Raw genomic sequence first — 14,431 nt, forward strand, 5'->3', positions numbered from 1 at the left:
ATCTAATGATTGTTCACATCTTAGCATGTACATAAATGTGTTTTTAGTAAAAAAAAAAAAGTCTAAAAATGCTACAAAATTCCATTCACATATGCCCACATATATCACATTAATTCTTCTGTGATGAATTAATTCATCATTATAAAAATAAAAAATATAGTAACAGATGTAAATGAAAAATAAAAAAAGTCATTTTATACGTTTTTCTATTCAAAATCAAATTGGTTTCAGCTTCTGTTGAAAAAAGTATTAATTATACAAACCTGTTTCAGATATGTAGATATAAGATAGACTGACACTCAACATAGTAATATAGATATTAATAACCGGCACACTGTTAGAAGTCATTCTAAATGAACATCTAACACGATTAATAATAAAAACTCTAGAACCAAACAGTATCTCATATTTTAGTATGATAAAAATTATTTTCTTTAATGATATATTATATTTAATAAACACTTTCTACTAAATAAAACGCATTGTTAATACTAAAACAATTACACAAAGCGAGTAGCAATAGCTAATATCTTGGTATAATCCGTCCCTTTAGCAAATGTTCTTTGTTTCAATAATGTTCTTAATAGCAAAGGTATTGGAACGTGTATTCTATTTCCAAGAGGAGTACCAGTGTCATCAATTAAAACAACATTATTGCTATCAAATTTTGGAATTCTTGGTGCTTGATGCTTTTTAACACCAACTACTACACCTTTCTTCTTTTCTCCTTTTATTGCAACCAATACTTTGTCTCCTGTAATGATAAAGTAAATTTTAATAAATACTCAGTCTGAATAAAGCAACATAATACAAATTAACAAGAGCTAGATTTTGATATAAATAGGTAGAACACTTCTATTAACAATCAATAGAATTTATAATCTGATCAAGGCTGACCAAGAAAATCTAGAGACAACTATTTTTATCAGAAAAAATGTATGAGTTGAAATTTACACTCCTCAGATAAGAACTGATTTTTAATTTGCCAGCCACATCATACTTTTTCCACCCTGTCTCAGGAAGGAACAAAGGTGACCACATTTTGAAATATATTGACCAAATATATGACCATATTTTGAGATCTCTATGAGATCTCATAACAGGTTAACCTTAGCCTAAAAAAATATTAGTATAATGAGTCTAACATGAAAACAGATTATTTAAAATCAATGTATCATTAACAGTAGAACTTTCTTTTATTTCTGTAGTACCAGGCAGTCCTCTCTTTTTTCCTGTTTAGCCTCCGGTAACTACCGTTTAGATAATTCTTCAGAGGATGAATGAGGATATGTATGAGTGTAAATGAAGTGTAGTCTTGTACATTCTCAGTTCGACCATTCCTGAGATGTGTGGTTAATTGAAACCCAACCACCAAAGAACACCGGTATCCACGATCTAGTATTCAAATCCGTGTAAAAATAACTGGCTTTACTAGGACTTGAACGCTGTAACTCTCGACTTTCCAAATCAGCTGATTTGGGAAGACGCGTTAACCACTAGACCAACCCAGTGGGTTGTACCAGGCAGTCCAAGTACAATCATTCATAACTTAAAAATTTTAATTGTTCAAATAACTAAAACAAAAACATCATATGAATAATTTTGTTTGAAAAGATATGGTTGAAACTGGTTTAATACTGACAAAAAATTATTGGCTTTAAAAAATCATTTTCAAGGAAATGAAAAATGTTTAATTTTTAAAAAATCTTTTTACTTCACAAATGTGTATCAGATTCTTAAATATTACAAATTCAGAATTGTGTGTATTGTCTTCATTCATATACAGTAAAACCACGGTTTAAGCGATTTGATTTACAGGATTTTGAATTGCACAGTTGATTTTATAACACTGTCCCTTGACTTAACTTGGTCTGGTTTTGAATTATCGCAGTCAGAATTACTGTACATAAGGTATAAAATAGTATTCCTGAAAGAATTTTTAAAAAGGTTTTTCGATAAACAATACACATAGACTTATATACACATGTAACCCAATAAATAATGAAACAGATTTTCTCTTTCAATAATAGCATACTGAAGCTTGGTAACACTGAAGTGTTTGGTTTATAAACATTTTAATGATCACAGTCAGTCAGCCATCACCTTTTTAAAGAATATATTGTGTTGAGTTATTTTATCTTACATTATTTACTGTGCAGCATATAATTCTGATCGGTTTGTGTTCAAGGCATGATACACAAGCTACAGTAGGTAAAATATTTGTAATTTAATGCGAAATATTTTAGGATTATATTGTGAATTATTTACATTCTACCTTCTTATTTTATACTTTTCGTGTTTTTAACTATGTCTGACCCTAAACGTACAGAAAAGAAAAGAAAAACTGTCACTTTTGAGACAAAGTTGGAGGTGATACAAAAAAACATGATATGATGGTTTACTTAACATTGATATGGCCTTGTCGAATCAACAGTTTGTTCAATAATAAAAAATAATGATACAATTATGGTTGCTGGAAAAAATGCTGTTCCTCTTCAGGCTTCACGAATATCTTATTCCTTTTCAGATAATTTAGTCTTTGAACTGATTAAGTACGGTGTCAGTTTTAAAACGCTGTTACAAAATCATTTTATATGGCATCTAAGTCAGTTATTTTGTTTTATATTCACAAAGGAATCAGTTTTATTACACAATTTGAACGACGTTTATACGATTTAAAATGTTTTATTTTGACTAGAAAGAATATGACCATTTTTTCTCAGAAATGTGCTTCTGTGTCTGTATCTGTGTGTGTGTTTGTGTATTATATTTGCTATGACGATTATGGATTTATTTATTATTTACAAAAATAGCTTATCTTAGTAGCAACATATCGATGTATTGAAACATAATAAATTATGATATACGGCACACACAAAAAAAAGGAATTTGTGGTCATAAATACGTCACTTTTACTTGAGGTCTATAAATATCTTTTTTGACAAATGGTATCGGTAAACATGTAACACATAACGATTCGTAATGAATAACAGTATACAGTAAAAATGTTTTTTGTCAATTTGAATAGCCTTTTCAGTGGTGGGGATTTTTATAAAACGTAGTTTTCTGAATCTACTTTCACTTATACTAACATATGTTACTAATCTGTGATTTACACGGGTTTTTCATCATATTTTGCCAAATTTTCAACCGATTTGCTTGAAAGTATTATTTTTTAAATTGGCAAACTATGTTTCATAAACACAAAGCAAAAAGAAAAAAATTTTGCTAATAAAAAACGTGGTAGAATGTGCAAAAAAAATTCTGCAATTAAATTATCGTAATTTTTGTACTGTTTCAATTTTTTTGTTGTTACAGGCATAAAAAATATCCAATCGTAATGTTTTTTTTTGTCAGAATCTGTTAAAACTCTGTAATTTTTTGAAATTTTTTCACAAGAGGTTAGCATAAGACTATGAAGGGAGGGAATCAGGTACCAACATATTTTCACGGAGCACTAATCAAGCACAGATCATTGTGATGGGAGAAGGTTAGATCTCCCTTAACGGTTGAACTTCAACAACTTTTGAACATTTTCTTAGAAGATTGTACTCAATGTCGTATTCCTGTGACAACTATTATTATTCGTAAAAGAGCGTTAAGTTTGCGTGAACTATTAAGACCTAAATACCATGCTGAAGATATCAACCCATTCAATGCAAGCAAAGGATGGTTTGAAAATTTTAAAAAACGTTCAAACCTGCATAACATTTTCATTCAAGATGAATCAGCCAGTGCAAATGAAGAAGCTGAAAAATTCAAAAAAGATCTGCAAATTACAATGAAGAAAGAAGACGTGTATCCACAAGTCACAGCAACTATTTAATGTTGATGAAACAATATCACACACAAAGCCGTTCTATTGCTCGATAACGCTCCTGGACATCCAAGCTCCGTGGAATTGGAAGCAATTAATTCAAATGTAAAAGACATTTATATGCCTGTAAATATGACATCACTGATATAGTCATGTGATAAAGGATTGATAGCCGCATTTAATGCTTACTATCTTAAAAAAACATTTTCTCAAATGGTTTCTGTGACTAACAATTTAAGCAATGAGATCTGTGATTTGTGAACATTCTGGAAAAAATATAACATCCTTCATGCTGTACACATGTACAGCATGAAGGATGGTCCTTCATGTTGGTGAAGCTTGGAAAAAATATCAAAGACAGACGCTTTGTAAAGTATGGCACAAGCTATATCAAGATGATTATCAAAATTAAACTGCACTTGATGATATCGGACAAGGAATTACAGGTACTATTAATAATGAAGTTATGCAACTCACCAGCAGAGTAGGGCTCGAAGTCAATACTGAAGATATAAATGAACTTGTGGAATGACATAAACAACTTTTAGAAAACGAAGACTTGTTAGCGCTAGTTGAGTTGCCAAATGAGCAGCTAGAAGACAATTTGAATAGCAGTGACACATTTAAATCAGGGTCATCAAAAATTGCAAGAAGTGATCCTTGAATCTCATCCTCCCCTTTTTCAGCCACAATTAACAGTAAAAGGATTGCAGGATGCATTAGAATACATCAACAAATTTTGTAATTATATAACTGAAAATGATTCTTATCGAGAACGAAGTACAAAAATTGTAAATGGACTGTTAAATGATACAAGATGCTGCTAGATCAGTTGCAATTATCAGAAAAGCAGCGTAAACTGGACACTTTTTTTAAGAAACCAAAGCTGAATTAAATCACAAGTTTTTTTTTTTTTTTAATATTCATTACTGTATTTAGGCCTATATACATTTATTTTAAGATAACTATTTTTATAATAATACTGTACTGTATTATGATTTTTCTTTTGTACTTTATTATTCTTATATTTTTTATTTTGTTTCTTCAACACTGTACAATATGTAATCATATTTACTGTTCTGGATTCAATTTGCATTCTATTAATTAAAGCACATTTAGCCATATTGTTTAAAAATCTTCTACATACGAAAAGAATTACAGATTTAGTCTACTAAATATGTACACATACAGATACTATATTGTACAGTAATACAGTACTGTACTGTATACCTTTCTTGAGAAAACAGTTTTGATTTACACGACAATGGTTTTAATTTATATGACAATTTTCTGGGATGAATTAGCCATGTAAATCAACTGATACCCCCTGTATATAGTTTTTTAATAAATGTTTACCAATAAATAAATGGAAATACAACTGCAAATTAGCTATAACTCAATGCCCAAAACTTAAAACTCAATGCCAAAATCGCAGCAAACTTTGTGTTACTGCAATGATTAATAAAATTATAAAATTGATAATCTGTAATATGTAAAATAAAGAACAACAGAATGTGTTCTAGATTGGTATAGAAATCATTACAATTAAAGATAAAATTATTGATTATTAAGTTTGCATTAAAAACTTTACGCCACACCTCTTCTAACAAAGGATAAATAATGAAGTTATATACCCCAAACTCCAACTTTATTAATTAATTAATAACATAAATAAGAAAATCAATTCAAATGCATGTTTGAGCTAGTAGTTTTGCTTATGCATGATGAATGGCCTAAAGAGAGGGATGCAAACACACATAAGAAAAGATTGGCAAAAACATCAAATTTTTTAATTTGAAGCTATGATTTTCACATAATCTTACATATCACCATCAAAACTTTTCAAAACCATTCTGATATACTGTCCTAAAATTAATTTTTACCTTTTAGTGTGTTTAATTTAAAAGTGGTGTTATAAAATTTTTTTTACATGTTTTTATTTATTTACGTGATTGTTTTTCTTCATAAAATAATGAACTATAACCAAAAAGTAGGCACTAGAATGTACCGATCACTAACGGAAAATCTCGATTTGTTAGTATCAAATTCTAGAGTTGAATTTCTAATTTAACTTTCGTTATATCAATTTTCATCATTCAAAAAAAATATTTTAACACAAAAAGTAATCAATTTTCGACACCTAATAATCCTATTCCAAGACACCGCCTGCCAGGGCAACCCATCTGGAGGGCCTAGCTGTGGAGGCGTGCCACAGGTATGCCCTGCTTTTGCAGTTTTCTACAAAGAGTTGGGCCACCAGTGTTTAAATTCAATAATATCAATATTTTCACTGACATAATATCAAAAGTATGCTGTTTCTTTTTTGAAGTTTTTATGATGTCATTATATTGCAGAGGAGAATATATCCTGTCAGATCGACATACAACCTTTTTCTTTGTCGCAAAATTTCAGTCACACGGTAAGAAGCGATGATTTATAGGATATTGATTGAATAAACAAACCTGTCATTGTTAGAGATAGAAAAAATCTTGAAACTGTATAATTTTTATTCTGGTCGGTGGCCTCATCACTAAAAACATAGAGAACTTTTATTTTATGAGATATATCCTTGTTAATATAATCATTAATGAAAGAACACACTTCATTGGGGCCCTAGTTTGCTACTCCTTCACGATAAAAGTGTAAAATACAGCTTTCCTATTGATAATATTGCGGATACAGAAGACAATGCCAAAGTTTTCTTAAATGAAACATCTCTTGGACTAGTATGAAAAGTAAAGGGAGGTTCTGCATAAAATCACACAATACTCTAACCACATCATTTTAATTTTTATTCTGGTCGGTGGCCTCATCACTAAAAACATAGAGAACTTTTATTTTATGAGATATATCCTTGTTAATATAATCATTAATGAAAGAACACACTTCATTGGGGCCCTAGTTTGCTACTCCTTCACGATAAAAGTGTAAAATACAGCTTTCCCATTGATAATATTGCGGATACAGAAGACAATGCCAAAGTTTTCTTAAATGAAACATCTCTTGGACTAGTATGAAAAGTAAAGGGAGGTTACTCTAACCACATCATTTTAATGTTTGCTAATTTCAATATGTTGAAGCTTTGCATACAACGTTCTAGTTCTTTGTTTATGCACTAATAACAGAGCACTAGCAACTTGTTTTGCATTATCATGAAGTGTAGTAGATTTTAATGGCATGCCTAAATTCTTATATTCGGAACATACATAATTACCTAGAGGTAACGATGAAGAGCTTTATACAACCTGAGCTCTTATGAAAAATTCCAGATAGCCTGAGGTCATCCAAAGTGGTACTTGTAATTTTCTTTAAAAAGTTGTAAATAATATTCATATTTCACAACATTTTGAAAAAAATGTTGAAGAAGACGTGCATCTTCTTACAGATTAATCCAGATTCTAAATATGTATCAAGCGTTTTAGTATAGTGAAAAATCCTAGTAGGAAAAGATGATACATGTAGATTAATTTTTATACATGTATATCTTTATTTATATATATCTTTTGAAATATATATGTGGTTATTATACTTAGCCCTTACATCCATTGGGGTTCAACCTTCAGAAAAAATTATACAGCCAGAAAAGAGTTTTACTAAAAAATGCAAGCAAACTTAAGAATGATTTGCTGCAAACTTCAACACAATGAAAAGTGCTTAGAATGTTCAATTGCGGGCCAGTGCCTTCAAACATTACACATTTTCTTTTTTTTTACACCTATTAGAGAGGTGTCCCTTTCAATTTTTGGTCTTCCATTATATTGCATGATATTTCCTTTTCCCAAATTACTAAAGCTGTTAGTGTACTTTTTTCTACATCCACAATCAAGTCCAGTTTCTCTATCTGCTACCAAGATATCTTCATCAGTAACAAACTCGTCAGTTCTATCTCTGGCTGATTTCATTAAAACATGAATTTTGCCACATCCATTTTTTTTTGGTTTGGGACTACCTTCATCTGAATTTCCAACAACTCACTTAAAACTTTAACCTCAAAATCTTTACTGAATAACAAATTATTTTAAATGCATGATGTGAATAACAGAGCACTCTATAGTCACAAATATTGAGAGTTATTTAAAAATAAAGTACAAGAAGGGAAACATTCCAGGAATATTTTATGCATCATTCTGATATTACTAATTTGTTTTAATACATTACAAAAAAAGGAATGTTTTCCTTTTTCACTGCATCTGATGCAGCTTGGAATATAAGACCAAAAAAACCATTAATCATAAAAAAATCATTTCTACAATTATATTTTTTATTAAAAGTAGTAAAACCACTTAAGTCAGCTTGATATGTACAGCTAACTATTCACTTCTGAATCCAGAGTTCTTCTAAAATACAAGTTTTCTGCAAAATTCCTACACCAATGACCTCATAAATATACATTTTTTTTTTTAAATCCAATACGTTTCTTTCATATTTTTCAGGGTTATGTTAACTAATCTTAAAAGCATGCAATTACAGTTTCACAATTCTTTGTTTTAGTGAATTTATCAATACAGTGAACAATCAAACCAGGAGGAGAAATAAACTTTATATTTACCTAGTGTTGCATTAATTTTAAGCCAGTTTCAACTGCATCCAAAGTTTGTATACCTACATTTCTATACTTTCATAGAATTCAGATTTATGATTGAAATAACAAAAACATAAATAATCAGGAAAATGGGAAGGATATTAAGATCTGAAATCATAGAATACAAAAATCATCCTCACTAAGAATTCATATTATCACTGACCTATTGTTCCATACTTCTTTTTGGTGTAAATATGAATAACACGAGGAGGCTTCCCTTCAGCCATAGCCTGTTTCCCTATTTCACTATTATCAACAACACGCAATCTAGTAAGCTTTATAATTTGCTGGCACATAGGAGATGTATGAATATATCGAGACAGTACACTAGAAAACATTCTGCAGAACTGCAACAAAATAAATAAGATAACTAAAATTAAAAATAAAAATTATAGTAAATTTTAAAGAAGATTTTTTTTTCTTATGCTGTTAAAAATGAGCAACTAACTAAACTAACAGAATTAGGAATTAGTGAAACTTAGTTCATTGTGGATACTGAGAATGGTAAAAAAATAAAATATTTTGGATGTAAAAACAAAAATTAGGGAAAAATTAATAGTTGTAATGATAAAAGTAGCATAACTGTACATAAAATTCAAATCATCCACAAAATGATTACTTATTACTTTATTATAATTAATACAATTTTACATTTCTGCACACAAATATAAATCACAAATGAATAGAGAATTATTAAGGAGTTAACTAAACAAATTATTTATAGAAGTAATACAGAGTTTTTTATAAAATACATAACTAAACGCGCAAAATTTCATGTATTGGTCCATTATCAAATAGTGAAAAAGTAGATCAGTCATATTTGAAAGTGTTTTGTCTACACATATACTAATACTAATAATTACAAAATTGTTAACATAAACCATACAAAAAAGAAATGTGCGAAATAAAACAAAAAAATATTGATAAATTAATGGAATGAACTTCAAGAGAATTTTAAAGCCATTTTAATTGTCTTCATAAATATACTCAAACCAGCATATGTTTGGATACTGACGCAATAAAGGTTGAGGTAAGATTAAAATTTGAGGGAAGTTAATTAAAAAAAATACTTTTAATTCCTTTGCTGTATTATAATTGTCGTAAGTTACCTATATAATTAATATAACTTCTTTATTTCTTTCTATATTGTAACAAGCTGTTAGCCTCAATTTACCTCTTAATGTTCTTTCTAATCATCTACTACATATGTAGTCTTTCTTTTTGGTTTTTAATTCTACACTCCCTTCCAGAGCCAAATTCAGTAAGCTTTAATCCCCACCAATGTTCTTTGTAAAAAGAAAAGAGAGAGCAATGTAATAATTTTTTTATATCAAATAATTATTTCAAACAAAGCCATTCACCTAGAATAGTTTTACTGATGAATCTGTATTTTTTTAAATCTCCTATCCCAAAAAGCTAACTTATATTTTGATTACAAAGAGTAAACATTAAATAAACAGATATGTTAATAGCTACTATTGAAATGAATTTGCTGAAATTGTTGAATTTTCATTTTTCATAAAACAAACTTATAACATGCAGGTCCTCACTTCATTCTTATAATTTCAAATTATTCATTGTCCTCTTCTCAAATGAATGCTATCTATATATGAAGGTAATTATTTAAACTAAAAAATTCTTAATCCTTTATTGCTCACCAGGTCATTAATGACCCAAGAGATTTTTTTTTTCTGTGCAAAACCATGCATGTTTATGAAATATTTTCTATTTGCCTTTGAGAATGAACTTCTTTGACAACACTGATTTTTCTTGTCTTCAAACTGCAGCATTCCATGAAGCTATCTAAGATTTTTTTCCTATAAAATACTGGATCGTGCTGTGTACTTCAATGACTGTGGTTGCATCATTGAAGAATGGAAGTAAATATTTATGTATTACTTGGTTTGTTCAATGGTTCACGATTATCTAACCCACAATGAATCTAAATAACAATATCTATAAATAATATTACAATGTTTCATCATATGTGCATAACGTATTTATGACAAACGTATTTTACCCCAGGTTGCTAATGACCTGGAGGTTATTATCATAGCAGTTATTCAAATTCAGTGTTGGTCATTAATGACCTGGAGGGCAAATGTCCACAAAGAATTAACAACTTTATTCACTATGCAATACTTTGGATGTTGTCTAATATTGTTGTTATATTATTGGTAGCATTAAAGTTTGATTACATTAGTGTAATAGATGTTCTTGTATTGTACACATTACTGAAGCAATAACTACTAAAATATAAAATTTATTACACGCATTATTTTTTGTAAAGATTCTTTCTTATAAAAGTTATTCATATATATTTTTATTACTGTAGGCCTACTGCATTAATTATATGATTTATTACATTATTATTTGTATTTTTATGTTCAGGAGTTTGAGATCGGACTACATTTGAGATACTTGAGTTGTAGATATTAGCTGAACAAGTGGGTTATATAATTAAAATTTTCAATAAACTTCTAGAGGATGTTGGTAATGAAACTGAATATGATTCAGAAGAGGACTGCAATGACCAGATAGACTAAGTCATTGATAACTGAATGTTGGAATACATACTGTTGTAAACCAATCTGAGGAAGACACAGTTCTAATAATCTGTCAGCAGCTGAGTTATAATTTTGATAAACAATTATCAACAGTACCTACAGTACAAAAGTCCTGCAGTCTGTAATAAAAGACCAACAAATAAAAAATGATGATGTCATATAAAAATAGATCATATGTCTCTACAGAACGGGTTCATACAGAGGAGTTCAATATTTATTTACCAAAATGGGTGAAACCACCTGCAAGATATATTTGGATCTTTGATAATGCTATAAATTATATATATTTTTTTGAAAATGCATTGTATTTTTCATAATGGTCCTTAAATTTCATTGAGATTGATAAAAGTCTACTGATGATCCATGGTACGTAAAAACAATTATAAAGACCAAACGGAATTTTGAAAACTTTTTGTTCCAAAATCCATTGCACATAGATGTATTCTATATTTATTCTGCTCAATCTGGTCATTTTTTTTGTAATAATCAACTTATCACAAAAGTTGGGGAGTTAATTTGATGCTTCAACCACATGACCTGATGGAACAGGTAATTTTTTGTTAAAGGTTTTTTTCTCCTATCTTTGGATAAACCAACTCCCAAACTACAAGGCAGCAGCAATAGTTATCTCCTGTACCCATCATATCTGCTGAGCAATCCTCTATCTACTGCAGGGGAAGGTACATGAGAGACTGAAACTCCAAGCAGGATTATCAGAAAATTTATAATCAATTTAAAATTAAAAGATTAATCAAGCAGCAATGAGGATAAGATTTTATCATGGGTGTGGAAGAACCAGGCCTGCACACACTTATAAAAAATAAAATATTACAAATATTACAATACAAAAATACAAACGAACATAAGAGTAGTGTTTAACATTAATAATAATAATAATATTAACTTTATTTCTATTCTTTATTTTACGGGTAATATTGGTTAAACTTTGTATGTAACAGCTCATAATAATTTTTAAATATCATTTTTATAATTAAATATTACATATGTTTAAAATGATAGTAATACCTGTCACAATACTATAAATTATAGTGACACACCAACTTCACAATATTTGTAACCTATACCGTACCACTTATGTACTAAATTCTTTTTTACAAGTCATTAATACATATGAAATTAATTATTATAGTATATAAAAAGTTCAACTACTAGATCTATAGCAACTACTTCTAGAACTACAGTTGCATATTACAATGTTCAAATATCGTAGTGTGTAGACCAAGCCAGTGGATAAGATAAATGGTAAAATTGGTCATCATAAATCAACTGATTTTGAAGTTGATAGTTCTCAGGTTTGAATTCTAATAAAAAGGCAGTTGCTTTTATTGGCACTTGAATACTAGATCGTGGTCACCAGTGTTTTTTGGTGGTCGGGTTTCAATTAACCACATGTCTCTGATATTTTGGTCAAAGTCTGTGAGAGGAACATTAGCTGCCTATGGATCCCAAACCCAGGAAGCTGCATGGGATATCTGCATATATTCATAACATAATAATAATGTGTGTGTGTGTGTGTGTGTATATATATATATATATATATATTAACTTTATATATAATAGCTATTGCCTTTTTCATTGTAAAATTTACAAAACAAATGAATGGATTTATTTTAAAAATATAAAAATATTTGTACAATTTATTGTAAAATGTGTTTCAAAAACTTAGTGACATAGCTATAAAATAAAAAATATATATATAATTACGCGATTAAAAATATACCAGGCAATAGTACATAAAAAAAATGAATTACACAGTAATACAATATAAAAACAAAATAATTATATTCTAAGTTAAATTTAAATTAAATAAATCACAGTTAATTTCCATTTGAATTTATTATCAATTACAATAAATTTGACTATTTGTTATAGTAAAATACTGGAAAGTGAGATCATATCTGTGACTAAATTTAATCTCTTAATTCTAATGATTAATACATTAAATGATAATACATAAGACGATTTCAGTTCCATTCTAATGAAAGGTTATACCATCATTTAAAAATAACTGTGATTTATTAAAGACAACAGATAATAAATGTATAACTCAGATGTGTATTCACCTGCTCTGATATACAGTACAATCAGTGTAGATAATCTAGTAATAATGATAGTAAATGAAATCTGAGATCACATTAGGACCTAAGCTCTGCAGAAGTACAATTGATAATTTATCTGTGAAGCTGTTGAATTTTATTTAGATCAATAGCTAAAAAATGCTTTAAGCATTGACTCCAATGATAAAAAAACATAATTACGTTACGTACTGGATTTGACGTATAGTGTTTATTCATAGTATACTACAAACAACCTTTTTTGTTAGGTTAACAAAAATCTTAGTTCTTGTAATGTTGCAGTTGCTGTGTTCTTTAACTAAGAAGAATAAAAATTAAACTTTGCAAACATTATCTCAGACATTTAATTCCATTTTTATATCACACTCAATACACCTAGCCTTGGAAATTGCCTCATAGAAACTGATTCATACACAAATATTTAATCTTTCCACATTGCACATAATGCCATCGTCATAATACAAAATCATTAAACTTAATGAAAATAACAGCTTAAAAAAAAATCCATAATTAAAATATACAATTTGAGCACAAATTAAGATTATTAACTACTTCAGGACAAGAAACTGTTAGCACTAACTACAACATCACTGATTACAGGACATCAATGATGTATTCAAAATTAAATCATTCATATTTTTTAAGTTTAAATAATGCTATTTCAGAAAATATTTTTTTTTGAAGACCAAGAGATTATGGTGCCTAGCCCTTGATGATGATTTAATCAAATTTTGTCAGGCTAAAGTGTCTTAATATCTCGTATTTTAGTAAAAATTTGTATTTTGTACTTAATTTGTATAAGATTTACCACAGATACATCAGCTAAGCTAACTATACAGCCACTAAAGAGGATTAGGAAAAGGAATGAATGACACTAATAATAGATTAATTGCAGCATAAAATATATCCAACCGGAGGGTAGTTTAAATCTTTGTAATGATGTGCGTCAATTATGTCTACAATTACTCAAGTTAAGGCATATTAAAAAGCCATATGACCTAGTTGCGGGTTAGCAATTAAAGAACTACTAGTTACAAAAATTTATGATTTCCCATATTTTTAATGTTTCTGGAAAGAAAATACTAATAAAAAAAAAAACAGAAGTTATATACAGTACACATTATTTAACTTACAGAAATGGAACGCTTCAGTAAAGAAAATGTATCAAAAAATACTTTAAAGAACAATTAGTAAATACCAGCGGACCTTTTCCATTTCCTAACCTTACAATTAGAATCCGGGTAACTAGTTCCCCTGCTAATCGTTCCAATTTATCTTTAAAAGCAGCAGTTGTAAAATATTGTCGGTAGCATTTGAATTTTTACTTCAGTTATACCTAAATTTTTACTGCCGCAGTGTATTTAAATGT

The 14,431-nt window shown here is 29.0% G+C and overlaps 1 protein-coding gene across 1 annotated transcript; it reads right to left on the reverse strand.

Annotated features, from left to right (window-relative positions):
* Window positions 1-189: 189 nt before the first annotated feature.
* LOC142330531 (large ribosomal subunit protein uL14m-like) lies at window positions 190-14,327 on the reverse strand. The gene is made up of 3 exons (XM_075375870.1): window positions 14,196-14,327; window positions 8,563-8,746; window positions 190-754 (listed from the first exon to the last, which is right to left on the reverse strand). The coding sequence occupies exons 2-3, from the start codon at window positions 8,735-8,737 to the stop codon at window positions 501-503; spliced, it is 429 nt and encodes a 142-aa protein (XP_075231985.1). The 5' UTR covers window positions 8,738-8,746; window positions 14,196-14,327; the 3' UTR covers window positions 190-500.
* Window positions 14,328-14,431: the final 104 nt, after the last annotated feature.

This window comes from Lycorma delicatula, chromosome 1 (assembly GCF_047948215.1).
Source record: "Lycorma delicatula isolate Av1 chromosome 1, ASM4794821v1, whole genome shotgun sequence".
NCBI lineage: Eukaryota > Metazoa > Arthropoda > Insecta > Hemiptera > Fulgoridae > Lycorma > Lycorma delicatula.

Bases quoted from the DNA above. Each gene is read 5' to 3' on its own strand.
- LOC142330531 (XM_075375870.1), bottom strand. From the start codon at position 8,737: ATGTTTTCTAGTGTACTGTCTCGATATATTCATACATCTCCTATGTGC. The intron at 755-8,562 runs GTCAGTGATAAT...TTATCATTACAG, and splicing joins AAAGAAGTATGGAACAATAG to GAGACAAAGTATTGGTTGCA.